Source organism: Phyllopteryx taeniolatus, chromosome 10, assembly GCF_024500385.1.
Source record: "Phyllopteryx taeniolatus isolate TA_2022b chromosome 10, UOR_Ptae_1.2, whole genome shotgun sequence".
In the NCBI taxonomy this organism is placed as follows: Eukaryota; Metazoa; Chordata; class Actinopteri; order Syngnathiformes; family Syngnathidae; genus Phyllopteryx; species Phyllopteryx taeniolatus.
Window position 1 is genome coordinate 9,364,723 of NC_084511.1, and position 19,302 is coordinate 9,384,024.

General features: G+C 39.4%; 1 protein-coding gene across 2 annotated transcripts in view; it reads left to right on the forward strand.

The window, feature by feature from the left end:
- Positions 1–17,681, forward strand: part of smyd5 (SMYD family member 5) — a 30,473-nt gene extending 12,792 nt beyond the window's left edge. Inside the window, exons 9-14 of one of the 2 annotated variants that reach the window (XM_061788454.1) lie at positions 669–739; positions 839–945; positions 5,229–5,285; positions 5,370–5,464; positions 7,603–7,673; positions 12,951–17,681. In XM_061788454.1, coding sequence (XP_061644438.1) covers positions 669–739; positions 839–945; positions 5,229–5,285; positions 5,370–5,464; positions 7,603–7,673; positions 12,951–13,107 — 558 coding nt within the window. In that variant the 3' untranslated portion in view covers positions 13,108–17,681. Of the gene's footprint in view, positions 1–668; positions 740–838; positions 946–5,228; positions 5,286–5,369; positions 5,475–7,602; positions 7,674–12,950 lie in introns of those variants that run through there. The other variant, XM_061788455.1, reaches the window with a different exon arrangement.
- The last annotated feature ends 1,621 nt before the right edge of the window (positions 17,682–19,302 follow it).

Below are 19,302 nucleotides of genomic sequence, written 5' to 3' on the forward strand. Positions count from 1 at the left end.
GGTAGCAACACATGCAGGCAGACAATATAACAATACTCACAGGGATGTATTCTAGATTCTCTGCAAAAAGCTACTCATCCTGCAGCTTGTGATGGTCTTCTGTTTCATCAAATATTTGCGTAGTATGTTTATATTTGTTATACTTCCCTCTGGTGAAGTACTATACTTTACTGTGGTATTTTGCAAATTGGACTGGAATTTATCAGTAGCATTTTCATGATGTGCACGAGCGTGGTCACGGAACAAATTGAACTTGTAAGTCGAGGCACCACTTTATAACCAATATATACGTATATAGTAAGGATAAATGGTTCAGAGAATGGACGGATGGATATTTCCTCTTTCTTTTAGTATATCACAGTTGTTTTGTGCCAAATTGACCTTTTGCTGTGTTCCACTGTCAGCAGATGGAAATGTTCAGACTTCTCAGTTTTCTTGAATGCAGCATCCTGTATAATAGAGTGCTATTGTACACCACCGCACACTACAAAAGCCTTAAAAATAATGAATATGAATGGCCCCCCCTGACCATGGGATGATCTTTTGCTGCAGCTCTTGTATTGGGTGTGTACCTAATGAAGTGGACAGTGAGTGTTCAAAGACATTAAAATGTCTTATTATGAGTAAAGCTCCATAAATACATGATTGAAGTTTTGTTCGTGTTGCAGTGGTTTGTTCCCGAGGGCTTCCGCTCGCTCTTCGCTTTGGTCGGAACTAACGGACAAGGCATCGGCACAAGGTCAGCTGGGCTTTATTCATCTTGTATGTCCTTTTAAGAACACATCTCACCTTGATCCCTGACATGATGTATTTACCTGTATGCTCTCTGTGTTGTCAGCTCTCTCAGTCAGTGGGTTCACGCCTGCGATGCAGTGGAGCTTCCCACCCAGCAGAGAGCACAGTTAGACTCCTTTATTGACCAACTATACAAAGACATAGAGAGAGGTGATACTTTCAGCTATTTGGCTGGATTTACACAGCATGATCCAAATTTTACAATTCCCATGTTTTGCATGGAAGAGGCACAGTTGGGAAACGCATCATGGCAGCGCAAATAGAAAAAATGGCATGGAATTGGATATCTTAAGAGCAAAATCAGTCCTCAGATACTGTATGTATTGGACTTCTGCCAATGTGAGTGTGGCATCAAACTAAGGACAAATCCAAGATATACCCCGTCAGTACGAGCTTGACATCATTGAAATACACCGATTGCTGATGTTGTATTGCGTTTTATTACATTCCTCCACCTGTTGTATTATTTATGTATTATTGTTTACTTCAGCGCTTTCACTGCCAGCTGTTGAGGCCTGTAGCATTATATAAAATTTGGATGTCTGCGCTTGTTGGTTGTTGATTGTGTACGTGCAGTCATATCTGACGTGTCATTTCAGTCGGCTTCTGAAGGGGTGGAAATGTTTGGGTAAATTTCCATGGAAAATTAAGGCAGGGAATTTTAAGAAATATTCCAAATTTGAAATTTTCAATGGGAATTGAGGGTAATTCAATTGAAAAGTATATTAAAGCATAAATATAAAACATTTTGTTATAAGCAGACAAAAAAATACAAAAAAAGCTGTCCTTGCCCACATGCAAGGGTATGAACTATGTGCACAAGGTCCGTTGCGTTCTTTCGATCTCACCAGTGGTTGGCAAATCAGTTTCCAGTTAACTTCTTGCTACATTGAGAACAGTGGGGAAATGAAGTTTTAAGTTTCAGAAAATAGTGGTTGCCTCAAATGAGCATTGCTGTGTGTCCTGTTTTTTGTTTTAATTATTCATTTTAAAAAAGACCATTCAAGCAACAAGTTTTTCCTCATGTTTTTGAGATAGTAGGGTGAAAGCTGCAACTGGCTACTAGTATGGACTGAATGGGTGGCAACATGGGGAAATAAATTGCTAGTATTTTGAGGGTCAGCAATATCCATCCATTTTCAACACCGCTTATCCTGGTTAGGGTCGCGGTGCGCTGGAGCCTATCCCAGCTGACTTCAGGCGAAAGGCGGACCACACCCTGAACTGGTCAGTCGCAGGGCACATATACAGGGTGATTAAAAAGTAACTCCCTATTTTTTAAGTACTTATTATTAATACTAATTCTTACAAGAAATGAACATGAGAAGAAAGTGTATTGCATGGAGTTTTATTTAAAATTCGATATGGGCGCTAGCATGAGCCACCAGTTTCTCAAGCCGCCTGGGAACCGCATTACCTGATTTCACAAGGAACTCTTGTGGGATGGAAGACATAACTTCAAGTTCTTCCAAAGTCATTGGTTTGGTAGAATAGACTTGCTCCTTTAATCATGGAACATACACAAAAAATTGAAAGTATTTTTAAATAGGGAGTTAATTTTCAGTCACCCTGTAGAAACGGACAACCATTTGCACTCACATTCATACTGTCACTGAGTGGGAACCCACGCTGCCCGCACCAAAGTCAGGCGACACCATCAGTGACCAGCAACATACAGTATTGAAAAAATGAACTATGAAGTAATTCATTTTTGGAACAGAACATCAAATATCATTTTGAATAATGGACTATGAGCGGAACTAGTTCATTTCTAGAATATATATATATATATATATATATATATATATATAACCTCTAGGTGGCAATGGCATATTAGAATAAAAGTGTACAACTTTTTCATAACTTCTAGATGGCAGCATACATTGATAAAATATGAAGGGTTTTTTTCCATTGTCCCTTATTGCAATGTGTAATGCACACTTTTGACAATTTTTTGGAGGAAGAAAAAGCACATTATACACGAGAAATTATGGTACAGGTTTTTCTGGCAGTTCGTTCATTTCCTTGCTTCTGTGAATGAAGTTAACCGGAAACTAATTTGTCAATCACTGGTGAGATTGCAAGTACTTCACAGACCTGTTGCACATTGTCTGTATTTTCATTATTTCTGTGGAAATTGATGCAAGTTAATAGGAGAAAAACTGTTTCAAAGCTAGTTTGGTATCAGGAGAAAAAAAAGCAAATCTCAGAAGGGGGGGAAAAAAGCAAAACTTGTTTTTAATAATGCCATTGTCATTTGCTTTTTTCTTTAATAGCTCCGGGGGGGTTGTCATCATAGGCTTTTTCGTACTCTTTGAACACTGGCAGCTAGATCCATTCCACACAGCCACACACAGATGTAATTTCTAAATATTACTCCGCGGCGGACTAATATGCGAAAGCGCATCGGCCTGACGTTCAGCCTGTGCGCTCGGGACCTGCTTTGGAGTCACAGAAGTTGAAGACACCAGAAAAACACTTCCGCCGGTTCAGCTGTTAAGAAGTAACAATACTTTTACGCGATTTCAATGATCTAAATGTCGCCAGCTACTTTTATTTCTCAATTATTACTTATTTATCAACTATTTCGTGCACGAGACTTCGACATCCGCATTGGGCCCCGTTTGCGCCAATCCAGTTTAAGCGCTAGTGACGTTTAAGTCTAGTTCACAGACACAAGAGAATCACATGACCTCACACAACTTCTTCTATTGGGCTTCCCGGGCATAGGTATTACCACTCGATAAGCCACCCTGGCTGATTGTCGTGCCTACGTGGGGGCTATTTTGGGAAGGTCGTCATTACCATGAAGGCAAGGGCTCACTATTCGTGTTTACAAATAGACAAACAAAAACAACAGCTTTCATGTATTCTTGTATTTGTCTGGCACTATGTCAGCCCAAACGTGGATATTTCAGCCCACTTATAACTTAATTTTTTCAGCCCAAACTTAATTTTTATTTTGATCTTCATGCTGTGGTTAAAAAATCTGAAGTTACTCACTATTTACTCAGTACTTGAGTCACATTATCGTCAAGTAACAGTACTCTTACTTGAGTACAATATTTGATTACTCTACCCACCTGTGGAGCGGACATCCTCTTGCTACTCTTACTTTTAAGCAACATTTCTTGTTCATCAGATCAGCCAGTGTCGTATTTGTTGCACTGATCTTTTGTATTTTTGTGTTGAGGTTGTGGTCCCAGCGGAACCACGAAGCACACGTAACATCGGCGACAAGAGTTGATCCGCTAATACATCTTGTATTAATTAGGAAACGCGCCTACAATTATCTAATTAGTTTACAGATGTCAATGTTAAATGTATTAAGCGACGGAGCGATGTTAGGCATTATGTCACAAGACAGAATTAACTAACTTCAAATTCAGAAATGGCCCAAAAACATTTCTTAAAACTTTCCTTAATATTTTCCTGGAGGATGCATTTGGGATTATCCTTTGAAGATGGTAATAATGAAAAATTACGTGGAACAGACAATGATTTTGGTCAATTCTTTTCCAGAATGAGTGCCGAAAGAGGAGGATGCTATTCATGTGGCACAGCTTGAAGCAGGCATCAGGTGCAGGTCGAGATGGGCCTGGCTCAAGTTGGACGCCAGAACAAAAAAGCAAAGAAATGAAGCAAATTTAATTTTAATCTTAAATATGTACATCAACAAGTACTTGAGCGGTATTAAAAAAAATAAAAATCTCTGCGGATCCCCCCCATACACCCCTACAATGTTTTTTTTTTTTTGCTCTGTCATCTTTTTCATGCCTTTTGTGTTTGCGTGTCTGACTGTTTTATGCATAACATGGTCAAAATGAGTCTGTGACCTTGTTTACGTTTGACAGCTATGCGGTTAATTGATTGTGCAGTTGCTGAAAAAAGGTCGGAAAATTCGCTGATCAGTTTCAGACATTTTAGGTGGTGACTCGAATTGGGATTCGAGTGGGCCTAAATCATATATAATTAATATTTAACTACATCACAGCACATTTAGACAATGCCTTAAAAGCCATATTCCCCAACCCTAATCAGAATCAGAATCAGAATCATCTTTATTTGCCAAGTATGTCCAAAACACACAAGGAATTTGTCTCCGGTAGTTGGAGCCGCTCTAGTACAACAGACAAGTCAATTTACAGAACACTTTGGAGACATAGACATTGACAAAAAACAACAACAAACAACAATTGTGCAAAAAGATGCAGAGTCCTCCAGCACTTAGAGCAGTTCGAATGGCTAATATCGCAATAGTCCGGTGCAATGACCATTGTGCAAAGGGCACTGAGACTTCATTTAATTGACATTAAATGGGGATTGGGAACTTGGAACCAGTCTCAATCTTTGAGTCCAAACTTACTAAAGGGTGCTTTGCGTTTTTGGACTCAAGATTGATGCTTGTTGTTATTTCTCTGCTTTCTCTTTAGAAACAGGAGACTTTCTAAACAGCGAAGGCTCAGGACTCTTTTTACTCCAAAGCTCATGTAAGTTAACGTGACTTTCATGTTTCTCAATGTAAAACACACAAGCAAGTTATTTTAAGAGTAGTTGGTTTTTTTCCTCTTCAGGCAATCACAGCTGCATGCCCAATGCAGAGGTTTCCTTCCCTGACAACAACTTCCTGCTTCACCTCAGTGCCCTCGACGACATCGACCCAGGCCAGGTCATCTGAGGCACGGGGCGGGGGTCAAGGGTTAGGGGTCATACACGCACCGCGAGAAGGCAGACAATTTGTCAAGCGCTGTTTCAAGCCTTGTAGCAAAGTCATCACACCTCATGACTTGCACTTTGTTTCAATTTTGGATGTGTATTTTCCCGAAATTCTGTTAGTCTATTCCAGGGTCAAACTGGCACCATTAAAACATTTCTTAGCTGTACAGTAAGTAACATTTAATTATTGTAAATTGGCATACAAGTGTTCACCACTGTAAAACAAAGACAATAATTCATACGATCTTAACGTTTATGACAAGTGACGAAGAGTATGGTGACACTGAGGTCCAGGCTGTAAAAAAACTTAATTTTGAAATATTTTTCACAAGGGTTTTAAAATATATATTTTCAACATATTATGACTTTATAGGTGCCTTTCAGGAAGACACACAAGGTCACCGTTAATTTTTAATCCTCCAGGGCTATCATTTATTAAAGAGTGTGTAGAACAGGTTTCAAGTTTGGTCGTAGGACTGAAATTTAGTATGTTCCGTATCCGTATTTATCAAACGTGCTGGCACCTGTCGCATGCACACCAGCAAGTAATGAGTTGATAAATCCCGTGTGTTCTACACTGCCGTTCTCGTGCACGTTTGGCATCATTTGCAATGCGAAACACCTCCAATTGACCATATATGGTAGCAACAATCTCTTTAAGAATGCAGAATGGACTACTCTCTTCGAAACCATGGGATAGAGGGCGGAGAAAATGAATATCTCGAACACCGACATGGATGGGTACATGTCTGAGAAGTGGAAACAAACCATAAAATACTGTTTGGAACAATTAATGTAGGGGTTAGCAACAAAAGTAAAAAAATGACGTCGGAGGATATAACCGCTGCTGTTAACAATGTTGGATCAGAGAAAAAATTGCAGTCTCAGAAATAATAACTAGTTTGACATCAATCTCAATGCCAAAAAACATGTCACGGCACACAGACGAGAATTATCTTTAAATAACTGGAGGAGCACAACCAAGTTAAATGCATAAATGCATTTATATTGCAAGCATAATTGGTGACACGTCACTAGTGTCCGAGGAGGATGGCTGGCTGCTGCGCGTATATGCGTCGCTTAATACCTGAAAACTGCCGTCAGTCACCAAAATTTACTTACGCTCACTTCAACCTCTAAAAATATCAGAATGATTGGCCCAATATTTTGGATTTAATGAACATTCAGCATTTCCCTCTCCACATCGGCGCTCACTATACATAAAAAGCTTAACATCGCTTAATGAGGAAAACGTAACGCCCATTAAAAGCCCAAATATTGAATTAAATAAAAAAAATATTTTCTTAAAACTACTATTACTCTTGAAAATGCAACTATTTTGTTGTAATACAACTTCTTTTCTTGATAAACAAACATCCCCATCAAAATTGACTGAGTCATAACATTTTTATTTTTATGGCGGTAGTGTTAATTCCGAGGAATACAAAACACAAGTCTCATGCTATTTTTGGTACAGTGACAGTTTTTCTTTTTGTCAAGCCGTACACCTTTGGCCACAGATTTGGAACTAGGAAGCACACAAATTCCTTGTGGCTTATGAAAACGACTCGCCTATGATGAGTACTTGTACGTCAACAATGTCACCATGATCAAGCACTCTGGCGTGGTAAGGTTGAATAAAATGTGAAACTTTCAAATATTTTTAAGATTCTTTTATATTGATTTTTGTACAGTACCCCCCCATTTTAGTCCATGAAAAAAATCCTACAAAACTAATTTGGCACTGTACATTTGGCCTTTAAAAAAAAGAAAAATGAATAAAAAAGTGCTTCAATGTAATGTCGGACGATTCCCCCCCCCATAGCTAGTTTTTCTTGGGGAACAAAAGTACTTGTTTTTGTGTAGCTATACAACTATTGTCTGGGAAAAATATGATGGAAAAAGACTACTTTTGTAATGTTTGAAAGTGAAATTTAAATTAGAAGAAAAAAAGTGGTCAGTGTGGTCATTATGGTGTAAATTCAGGGTTGCTGGATTTTAAAGTTTCTTATGCATTTCCAATAAATAAACTGCAGATGAAAGTTGTTGCTGTTGAATTGTTGGTTCTCAATTGTATTTTGTCATTTCTAGGAGATCTGTATCAGTTACTTGGACTGCTGTCAACGGGACAGAAGCCGTCACAGCAGACACAAAATTCTGAGGTAAGCGATTTCAAATCCTTCCTTCCCCCCGCCCCCCATGAATCTATTGAATGCGCCAAAAAGCCGCGTGGATCGATGAGAAGTCTGCCGGCCAGTAATGGGTGGTTTCGTGGCAGACGTGTTGGGGCTTCAGTGGTCGCGCCGACTCGCCAAGCTTAGCTTTTAGTTTATTGATCTACGTGATGCCGCTTTCTCCGCCTTTGAATTGCATCCCCATACTCTGGTGGAACTTTTGGAGAGAGTGCTGCTGTTATCCGCCTTCTGTTCTCATTCTCAACTTTCACAAGGTGTTTGTAAAAAGCACATCCAGAAAGTATTCACAGAAGAGGTGCAACAATAAATCGACTACGTGACAGTTAATAGATTATTTTGATAATCGATTTATTGTTTAGAGACCTTGTTTAACTTAAAATTGTCTAAATCCTTGTAATTTCAGCCTTTCAACAGTAGATATTTTCAGATTTCTGTAGTCCTCCATGAAAGCAGACTGATTATTTTTAGGGGATTGGTTGCTTTGCTTTTTATCGAACATATAAACATGTGACAGATGACATTATAATGGAAAAAAGAAAAGAAAAGAAATGTTTTAAAAGAAAAGAATAACATCGGTAGAGTCATTGTTAAGGACAGTTTACATGTTCAAAAGGGAGTAGAAAGAAGTGAAAAAAAAAAAAATTCTAGTCCTACCGCTGGTATTCTATAAATTGTAACTTATGTTACAGTAATAGACGGCTTCATATAATATATCCCATAGAAAAGAAAAAGTCACACGCCCCTCTTAACCCGTGAGCAGATAAACATGTGGTTGAGATCAACATATAAACTTTTACATATGCTGTAAACAAATACACTTACACATGTAAATGCGAGCATATGTGCGTTACACACACACATACATATGCATACTACATACGTACACCCTTAACATACATTTGTAAATCATTATACCCTTGTACTCACACGAACACATACCTATATATACATATAATTTAGTTTCACTCAGTGTATCACATTCAAAAGTTCTGATACTTCTGCAGTTTCACCTATTTATAGCTGAATTATGTAATTTGTTTGTTTGTTTTAAACCTCTTTTTGAACACACCAAATGATTAACAGCTTTTCAGTTCACGTTTCATAATTGTTCCATAAGTTAACACTTGTAACAGGGACACAATTCTGCTTTATATTTGTTTGTATCTCGGCTTTTTATGTAGACACTTGTCCCCTTCAAGTTATAAAAACTCTCTCTGATTTCAAACAGCTTCTGAATACTGTGGCAAAGTAGGTTGTTTTGTCCATTGAACATTATTTGTGCTGTTTTGAATGCAAGTAGGTCGTACAATTAGAAATGAGTTGTTTGGTTCTATATAATTTGACCGATTGATAATTCTTACAGCCCTTTTTTTGTACTTTGAAAATAGGCTGAGTATTTGTTTTGTATGTCTTAACCCATATCGCCACACAATAAGTCAGATAAGGCACTAAGCACTGTACTATGAACAATAGTATCAAAAAAATCTTCTAGGTCAAGAAACATCCCAACATTAAATTCTTTATTATCTACATAGCTATTTAACCCACAATTTCCATTACTCCCATTAAGGTGGACCTTTTTGCCGTTTTTGCTGTATTTTCAGTTAAGAGATTGTGTTTCTCAATAAAGTTGGCAAGTCTATGTGCAAATAGTTTTTCTAGAATTTTTGGGAACTGTGGAAGTATTAATTAATTAATAATTAATAAATTGATGTTTCTCTCTCCATATTTAGAATTACGAATAACTTTTGCTGTTTTCTTTTTTGGTTGCAGATGTATTGTTGCACTACGTGTTTTGTGTTACTTTTTGCTAATGCAGTGTCCATTTGATAGCAATTGGTGGCCTTTTTGTTTTTTAGGCTTTTTTCAACATTTAATACTTCTCTATCATTTACCGCACTAAGGAACATAGAAGAGTAGGTTTGCTGGCAGAGTTCGGCGGCCAGGCGAGCCGATACGGTCGGCGTCAGCGCAGCTCCGGGATTTGCCGGAAGGTGTCGCCATGCTTGACCAACCAGCTCCTGTTTTTTTTCTGTCTAGGTTAGCTCCTGTAGCCTTTGCTTCTCCCGAAGCAACCACAATGCAGTGGTGAGGGGGGGGATTCTAACCGACAATCCTTTGGTCACTGGACAATCTGCTCTACCAACTGAGTCACAGGCCGCCACGGTTAAATCATAAGCATTCAAAAATCATAATAATATCATGGGAAAGGCCTGCCTTGCCCTAGGGTTTTAGTCACTGCAGTCACCAGAAGAAATGTACAATGTTGTGCATTTTAATGCTGCCTTTTTACATTTACAGTGCCCAATATAGCCCTTAAGTCTAGCAAGCCTGTGATGCCTCAGGGAGTGTCCAAAGTGGCTGCCATCCGGCATGGATGTCAATCCATCCCCAGTCTGAGGGACTGAGCAAATGCGGTCGAGGAACCAAGGTTGAGGGTGTTTTCCAGTGATCTTGACCTCTGCGTGAAAAGATGTTTTCTTGCTTCGTTGCCATCAAAGCATGCACTTGTTCCGTCATAAATGAGCACAACAAAACGTTCGTGGAAAGCGGACACATCATTTTCCCCAGGCAGTCTTTTTACCACAACCACCAAATGAAGATGTTGTGTCACAGCCAGTAAGAAGAATGAAATGCTTTTAGTGCAGAACTTGCGACAACCACCTTGTGAATGTGACTATCGAACTGGAACTGCTATCAGCTCCAAAGGCAGTCCACATTTCTTCCAGACTGACTTCCTTAAAGACGTCCACTGTCAAGATGACCAAGTCAGAGACAACTGTTAGCACCGTCACCCTCTTGGTTCCCTTTTTGGCTGCATCTGCCACGTAAAGAAACAGTCAGCACGCTTATGAGTGCATGGATACAGGAGACTCGCATGACAAACTCCAGGAGAACAGAGGACAGTGTTACTGTGTGCGGCATAAACTTTATCAGGATATAAAGATAAAATCACCACTTGAGTAGCTTAGCTTTGTTTTCCGTCACAGACGGGAAATCTTTCTGGTTCTCTGGCATTGGAGTGTGTGGTTCAACTTTTGTCTGGGTTCCCTTGTCTCTGTCTAGTCATGGCTTTCAGGCTATTTGTTTGGTAAACATCCCAAACAATAACCAGGCGTTTTGTGCTTGTCAACTCTTAAGGCCATCAATCCATTTTCTACCGCTTATCCGAGGTCGGGTCGCGAGGGCAGCAGCTTTAGCGGGGACGCCCAGACTTCCCTCTCCCCAGCCACTTCATCCAGCTCTTCTGGGGGGATCCCGAGGCGTTCCCAGGCGAGCCGAAAAACGTAGTCTCTTCAGCGTGTCCTGGGTTGCCCCCGGGGTCTCCTCCCGGTGGGACGTGCCCGAAACACCTCACCGGGGAGGCGTCCAAATCAGATGCCCCGGCCACCTCATCTGGCTCCTCTCGATGTGGAGGCGCAGGATATAAAAACACTGTCAGCATCGTTGAGATGTTTTAGCAGTACCTGGTTTCAGAATATGCACAGCTGCAGCACCATCAATTAATACATTTTCGATATAACAAACAGTGCTTTTGGTCAAGCCAGAATGCATTGAAATAAGACTTTTGTTTTGTTCCCTTTCTTAATATGCCTCCTTGACATAAAGATGGTGGTGCTAGCTGGTTCTCAAGGCTAAAAAAGCTGAGCAGGATCACCCTCCCTTGTTTGACATGCTATGTACAGATGAGAAATCCCTCCACACACAAATACAAAGAAGCTGTTCATTGGGTATTTAGATTGAACGTTCATTATTTAAACTTGTCGGCCCCCACCCGTTTCGGACCCAAAAATCGGGACGGATCCACTTTTAACACACATCAGACCTAAGGACAATCTTATAGGATATTCTTATCAGATTTAAGATTGTCTGGTGTTTGATTGGTCGGGGAGGGGCAGAATCGGCACAAAAACAGGCCGATTGTCTTTGTGTACCGGGGTTTAAGAATGACTGTTATTGACCTCTTGCGGTATTGGACGCATCAAAAATGTTTCTCATGCTCAGAAACATGGAAATACACATTTAATTCACATTTAGATCCTAAGATACTATGTCAATTTCGAATTACTGTACATGCATATCAATTTCATAACTTGGAGCTCAGTGACCGTTAACTGACCCCATAGGTCAAACTGAAAATGCCTCCACCTCTTAAATCAAAGCTTATGTCATCAAGAGCTAATCCTTAAAAGGTTTGATGCTTCTTTCTTTTTGTGCACAATTCTTATGCTAAACAGTAGTGATGGGTAGATGAGGCCCCGTGAAGCGTTGTGGCACATTGGGCAAACTGTATTAATGTGTCCATATGGTGTTGCTCAATCCCTGCTGGCTCTGTCATTGCAGCTAACCTATACAATATTATTTAGGTTATTGTACAGTATGTTTCATTGAGAAAGTTGTAAAATGTCCGTACAGCTGTATTTATTCTGGGAGTATTTGTGACTTCTTTCCCATCCCTCGATCACTGTGTGCTGAGGAGGTGCTTTTAAGACAGTTCGGTCGATAAAATGCGACATGTAACCTTTAGAAAACATCATTTTAAACTATAGCTACATTGAAACCATTGTCAAAAAAAAAAAAAAAAAATGTACCGGCATTACCAGATAACTAGCAACCCTTTATTGCTCAGTCACTGTTTTTTTTTGTCAATGTCTTTATGTCTCAAAAGTGTTCTCTGTCAATTGACTGTCTGTTGTCGTACTAGAGCGGCTCCAATTACCGGAGACAAATTCCTTGTGTGTTTTTTGGACATACTTGGCAAATAAAGATGATTCTGAAATGGATTTTAATTCTGAAGATCAAGCAGAAACTGAGAGGAACAGAATGGAACAAGGAAATGAAAACAAAACCGTACCTTATTTGCCAATACTATTGGGGGGAAATGAGACCCAAATGGTCCCACACGGCAGAAAACGTTTCCTTTTTGGCTCTGTATCACAATGGCAAGGGAACAATTGTGCTTCAAAAGTGCAGAGACTCATCCCGTTGACAGATGCGCTTCCTTATAAACTCAGTTTGGCACGGCGTCACGCAGTGACGGACGGGTATGAGCGATACAGTGGCTGTGTCTTTCACGTGACTTTTTCTTCAAGCGATACGCGCACCGGCACGGGGTTTCATGCTCTGAGCTCGACATGTGGGCCAACGCATAGGTGTTGCCAACCCCCCCCCCAAACCAGTAAGCGTTTGCAAGTGTTTGATTGAATACCTGGCTAACAGGTCGACATTGCGATTTGCCTTCAGGGAGAACTACATGTTCATCTGCTCGTGTGTCAAGTGCGTCTCGCAGACGGACGAGCCGGACGTGACGTCAGAGGAGGAAGAGGACGATGAAGAAGAAGCAGAGGCCGAAGGTGAAACAGAAGGCGACAACATGGAAGACGAGATGACGGACGTGTGATTTAAAAAGAAAAAAAAAGGGAAAGACCACGTTTTTGTTAGTCTTTTGACATCCAACCTCATCCATCCTCTAGCATGACGTGCACAACAATAAAAACAACTCTTCACGGTCAATAAGAAAAAACCTTTCACTTTTTTTTCCCCCCTTTGTGGAACAAAATGGTTACTCAGTGTAGATGAATGGGGCTGCCATTCTTTGCTGGCTGAAAGTACGTGTATTTGCAGGATGTCATTCTGGGCCACACTCGAATGAAAAGGACAATGCTATGACAATACATTTCCAATTTAAGAATGTTACTAAGTTTGTTTACAAGAGTTTACACAAAATGTGTACAAGTTGCCCCAATATGGTGTTGCAGGAAATAAAAAAATAAAAAAATCCCAGTTTAAGGAGGAAAAAAAGTCTTGTTACAAGAATCCAGAAAGTTGAGAAAAATGTTTTTTAAGAAAAGTTGCAATGTTATGAAAACAAATCCTGGGTAAAGTTTAAACAAAAGAAAAGCAAAATATACATTAAACAGATGCCTTTTTAACATTGTATAATGCAAACATTGTACCATGTTTCTGTATACTGTGAAGATATTTGCCGATCAAACTGCACTGTTGAGGCAGATGTGCTAACCAGTTGCCCACTGTGCCACTCATGCAAAACATATAGAACCTATATTTATTTTACAGAAAAGAGTTTTAAAAATTGTTTTAATAATAGTCACCATAGAGATCCCTAAAATACAAAGTGTTGATGTTTTATGATTTAGTAGATTTCAAAACATTACAAGCGATGTTCAAGGCTAATACAAATATTTTACCAAAAAATATTCAAAGTTTGAAAAAAAGAATTACCAATAATAAGCTGAAAGGTATAGAAACTTTAAAATGGTAAATTTTAGCACTAAAGTTATGGAAAGGAGTATTATAGTGAAAGGTGTGAAGCCATGGAACAATCTAAACAGAAACAAAAGAGTCAAGCTCAATATCTTAAAAAGCTTATTCAATCAAGGCTATTAAATAATTAAAATAGTGATGAGCAAAATAGGTAAAAAATAATTTGATTTGAAAATTTGAAAATTGTGATTTATTTGGAGATAATGGAAAATATGATTGTGAAATGAAAATGTTTTATTTTTATTTCTGTAAAAAGGGGCAGAAAATCTTAATCTCTCTGTTTTCATTTGAATTTAGTTTTATGTAAAAAAAAAAAAAAGTTTGTTCTTTCAAATATGCAATGACAGTTTTCTAAAAAAAAAAGAAAATAGTCAATGTTACAACAATAGGTATTTTGGGGCGACAAAGTTATCAAAAGTATTGTTCAAGAGAAGATTTATAATAATGCAAGAATAAAGTTGTGCTTTCTAAAAAAATCCGTATTTATTTTTGAAAGAGAAAAAGTTGCAATGATATGAAAAAAGTAATTTTGCACTAAAAATATATTCTTTATTCTTAAATATATTGGGGGAAAATAATTGTATTCTTTACAAATTACAGGTTTTTCCTCCAGCCTCCCTGGTAAGGTCTATTCAGGGGTGCTGGAGAGGAGGGTCCGTCGGGAAGTCAAACCTCAGATTCAGGAGGAGCAGTGTGGTTTTTGTCCTGGCCGTGGAACAGTGGACCAGCTCTTCAGGTCCTCGAGGGTGCATGGGAGTTCACCCAACCAGTCTACATGTGTTTTGTGGACTTGGAGAAGGCGTTTGACCGTGTCCCTTGGGGAGTCCTGTGGGGGGTTCTTCGGGAGTATGGGGTACCGAACACCCTGATACGGGCTGTTCGGTCCCTGTACGACCAGAGTCAGAGTTTCGTCTGCGTTGGCGGCAGTAAGTCGGACTCATTTCCGGTGAAGGTTGGACTCCACCAAGGCTGCCCTTTGTCACCCATTCTGTTCATAACTTTTATGGACAGAGTTTCGAGGCGCAGCCAAGGAGTAGAGGGGGTCCGGTTTGGTGGCCTCAGTACTGCATCTCTGCTTTTTCCAGATGATGTAGTTCAGTTGGCTTCATCAAGCTGTGATCTCCAACTCTCACTGGAGCGTTTCGCAGCCAAGTGTGAAGCGGCTGAGATGAAAATTAGCACCTCCAAATCTGAGACCATGGTCCTCGGGTGGAAAAGGGTGGAGTACCCTCTCCAGGTTGGGAATGAGATCCTGCCCCAAGTGGAGGAGTTCAAATATCTTGGGGTCTTGTTGACGAGTGAGGGAAGAATGGAACGGGAGATCGACAGGCGGATCGGTGCATCGTCTGCAGTGATGCGGACTTTGTATCGGTCCGTTGTGGTAAAGAAAGAGCTTAGCCGAAAGGCGAAGCTCTCAATTTACCGGTCGATCTTCGTTCCTACCCTCACCTATAGTCACAAGCTGTGGGTCGTGACCGAAAGAACAAGATCCCGGATACAAGCGGCCGAAATGAGTTTCCTCCGCAGGGTGCCTGGGCTCTCCCTTAGAGATAGGGTGAGAAGCTCGGTCATCCGGGAGGATCTCAGAGTAGGGCCGCTGCTCCTCCGCATCGAGAGGAGCCAGATGAGGTGGCTGGGGCATCTGATTCGGATGCCTCCTGGACGCCTCCCTGGTGAGGTGTTCCGGGCACGTCCCACTGGGTGTAAAACACCAACTAGAATAGCTAGAAAAAGGGCATCCTGGGCAATTTCAACACAAAAGTATCTTGCAAACCCAATAAAAGGACATACAAATTTATGGGGAAAAAAATGATTGCACGGGACCGACAGTATAATAAGCTAACATGTGAAAGCATACTTTGTAATTTTTGTTCTCAGTTGAGGTTTCTTTTATTCTAGTTGCATTATATCATTCTTATATCATTCCAAAAATATTCCAACTTGAAATTAGAATGTATGCATACTGTAAATTCAACTTTATCCACCATAACAAACTATAAAAAGTAGTGGAAATGCAGTCTCGTGACATAACACTGCTACAAATGAGTCCTTGCAGAAATTCAAAGCGGGCTGACTTCTCCAGAAGGTCACGTTGCAAATGCCGCGTGACTCATGCAGACCAAATGAGGCATCGGAAGGAAACACTTTGACTATTCATCTTCAATCTCGCATCTCATCTCTCCAAGGATGTTCTCCACCTCTTTGTTGCATGAGACAGAGACAACGCTTTCCAAGTGTGTGACCAATGATGTGAAGCTTTTTTGTCCACTCTGACGGGACATTCATGCTCATGCTTGCTCGCCAGGGATCCAGATAGTTGGCTTGATTACAATCTCGGCCAGCATAGAACAATTCAAGTCTATTTCAGAAGCCTTTTTTTCAATTCTTCTATGAACATAATTCCTGGGTTTAGGAATGCAAGTAAATGATCATCATTTCAAATTTTAATCAAGAAATAATGTGCTTTACTGTTATTTTTTTATTTGGAAATTCATGGATTACAGTCATAATATAATTTTAGCATTAAATTGATTATTTCTCCTCAATAGAGTCTACATACAGGTGAGAAATTGCATGAAGGATTACCAATGTAGCAATTGGATGAAGCACTATATATTAAATGTATTTATTGATAGAAAATATACAGAAATTATGCTACACAACCAGCCTTTTTTTCCCCTGCAACCCATTTTACATGTTTGTATTTTATTTTTTGTAAATTACAGTAACTTCTTTAATGACAGTTTGGGTTTTTTTTATTCTAAAAATGTTTTGATAATTTTTTTTAGATGTTTTTATTTCTTTAAAATATATTTTTTTAGTTGTTGGATTTTGGTGTATTCCACCAAAGACAAAGCAGTTAAAGTCAAAGGTCAGAGGGATGAAATGTGGCCTCACAGTTTTGAAAAGGTTAAACTTAAAAATCCATGGCGCATTTTCCAAGTTATTAAAAATAGGAGATAAACACTGACGATACTCTATCGTTCCATTCTATGGCACTTTTAATTCCCATTATAAATCACACTTTTCAATGTGCTGTAAACCTGACGTGTTATAATGCTTTTCCTATAAATACTGAATGAATCCAAGCATTGGAGTGTGTTTAGTGTATATTTCCACCTCTAAACCACCAAATGGAATCCGAGACCAAAGCATTATTTTTTTTGCAAACCCAAGCTGCTTATCTCCTGCTAATGTCCAAAAGAAAATGGACAAGGCCTGCATAAGGGCTGGACTCCAATTAATTCATGTAAACCCCTAAATTCATTTGAAACAGTGCTGTCTGTATCAAGATGTGATGTGTGCTGTTTCTACTCTGAGGTGTCAGTATAATGAGGGGGGGGGGTTATTGCTGGCCTTGAAAGTGTAGATCAGTATTTTATATTTAATTCATTATTGGCCAGTGGAGTTGTAGGGCTGCGGCGATGTGGTGAGTGGAGGCGGTCCTTGTGATCACATGGGCGGCACAGTTCTGAAGAAGCTATTGTTTTTGGAGTGACTTGTGGGGGAGACCAAAGTTTTATTTCTTTATATTATTTAAAGTATGTATTGTATGCTTCAAAATAACGTTTTTTAAAATATTTATCAAGTCTATATTTTTGGTTTTCTGTATTTATTATTGAAAATAAAAAAATGTGCTTCCCTTGTTTGAAACTTGTGATATTTTATATTAAAAATTGTTTTATAAAATGTTTTTGTAATAATTATTTTTCATGTTTAATGTTTTTATTTCTTTGTAGAATGTTACATTTTCTTTTAAACTTCTGTGACATTTTGTTTTTGTTCAAAAGTGTTTAATATGTATTTATAGGCTCCAAAAATGAATTATTAGTAGTAGTAGTAGTAGTAGTAGTACTAGTACTATTAAAGATTTTTTTTTAAATCCATTATCACCATTTTGATCTAATGAAGATAAACAATACCCTCAAATAAAGCATTAGAGTGTTGTTGTTGTTGTGACATTTTTTTCCCATATATGAGCGAAGGAGGCTTGTAAACTGTACAATGTGTTTCCGGTATTTAAGGTGTACAATTGATCCTGTTGGCCTTCAACACATCGTCACTGCCGTTGCCCACAAAAAAGCCCGCCAGTGATCCTTTCTCAACTGCTTTTATGAAGAATAAAGCACATGATCCTTTCCCCTGCATTAATGAAAAGACCTATGTGTGTGAAAAGAAGCCCACCACCGCTCACCTCATCCACCATTTCCCTTCAAGGCACTTCGACCAGTTCGGGAGGCCTCAACAGACCATGTTCTGCCATTATTCAAGGTCCTCCACCATTTCCATTGATTACGCATAAAGAAGAACCTCCGCTGGGTCATTTCTTTACACTTTACGCTCTTTCATTATTTTTAATCTCTTTTTTCCAAAACTACATACACTATGTATATACAGTATATGAATGTATGCTACCAGATTGGTTTTAAAGGCCTTTTCACACGGCACTTTCTCAGTGTGGAAGAACGACAATGATGGCGGTCATCCCATATTTGTAAGTGGTGACGTACGAGCTTCGTCAGGAAGCTTTCCCCGCTGAGTGGACCGCAATTCGGCAATATGTATTTGTCATTTTTGGAAAAGAAAGCCCTATTTTTGCTTATTTTAAGGAGGATGAGGTGACGCAGCAGCAAAAAAAAAAAAAAAAAAAGGGTTCACAGTAGTTTCAATTCATTGGTGAGGTTTTTAGTTCCAGGAATAGCGCTTCGCGGTGTATTTCAGGCTGAGCAGGGAGCTTGGAAAGGAAGTTTGAAAGCCTCCCACAGTGACGTCTTTGTATGTCATTTTTCTATTGGCAAAAAGTTCACGATAGTGGGACACCGCAATTATTATGCCTTCCTCCATTTCCCCCTTGCCGTTTACAGTACAACATAGCACTCAGAAATCACTCCGCCAGAAAGAAAGCTCCAGAATAGAACAGTTTTCTATCCGACGACGCGACGCTGAGCGTCAGACGCCCTCTGCGTTTTGACGCGATGCCCGGCGTCACGTCAAAACGTGCTGATGCCCCCTCAGCACACACAATGGATGGAAAAGTCGAGGGCAGCAGGCGCTTCGCCAAGTGCAGTGTCAAAAGGCCTTCACGATTCGACTAATCGACTAAATGTTTAGAGACCTTGTTTAACTTAAAATTGTCAAAACCCTCAGAATAAGTCAAATTTCTCCCACGAAAAGTTGTAATGCCATAGGAAAAATGTCACAATATAAATTTGGAAAGTTATGAGGAAATATCACAACATTACAAGAATAAAGTTGGATTTTTTCTTTGAGAAAAATTGTTGTAACTATCACAAGAAAAATTTCAGAATAT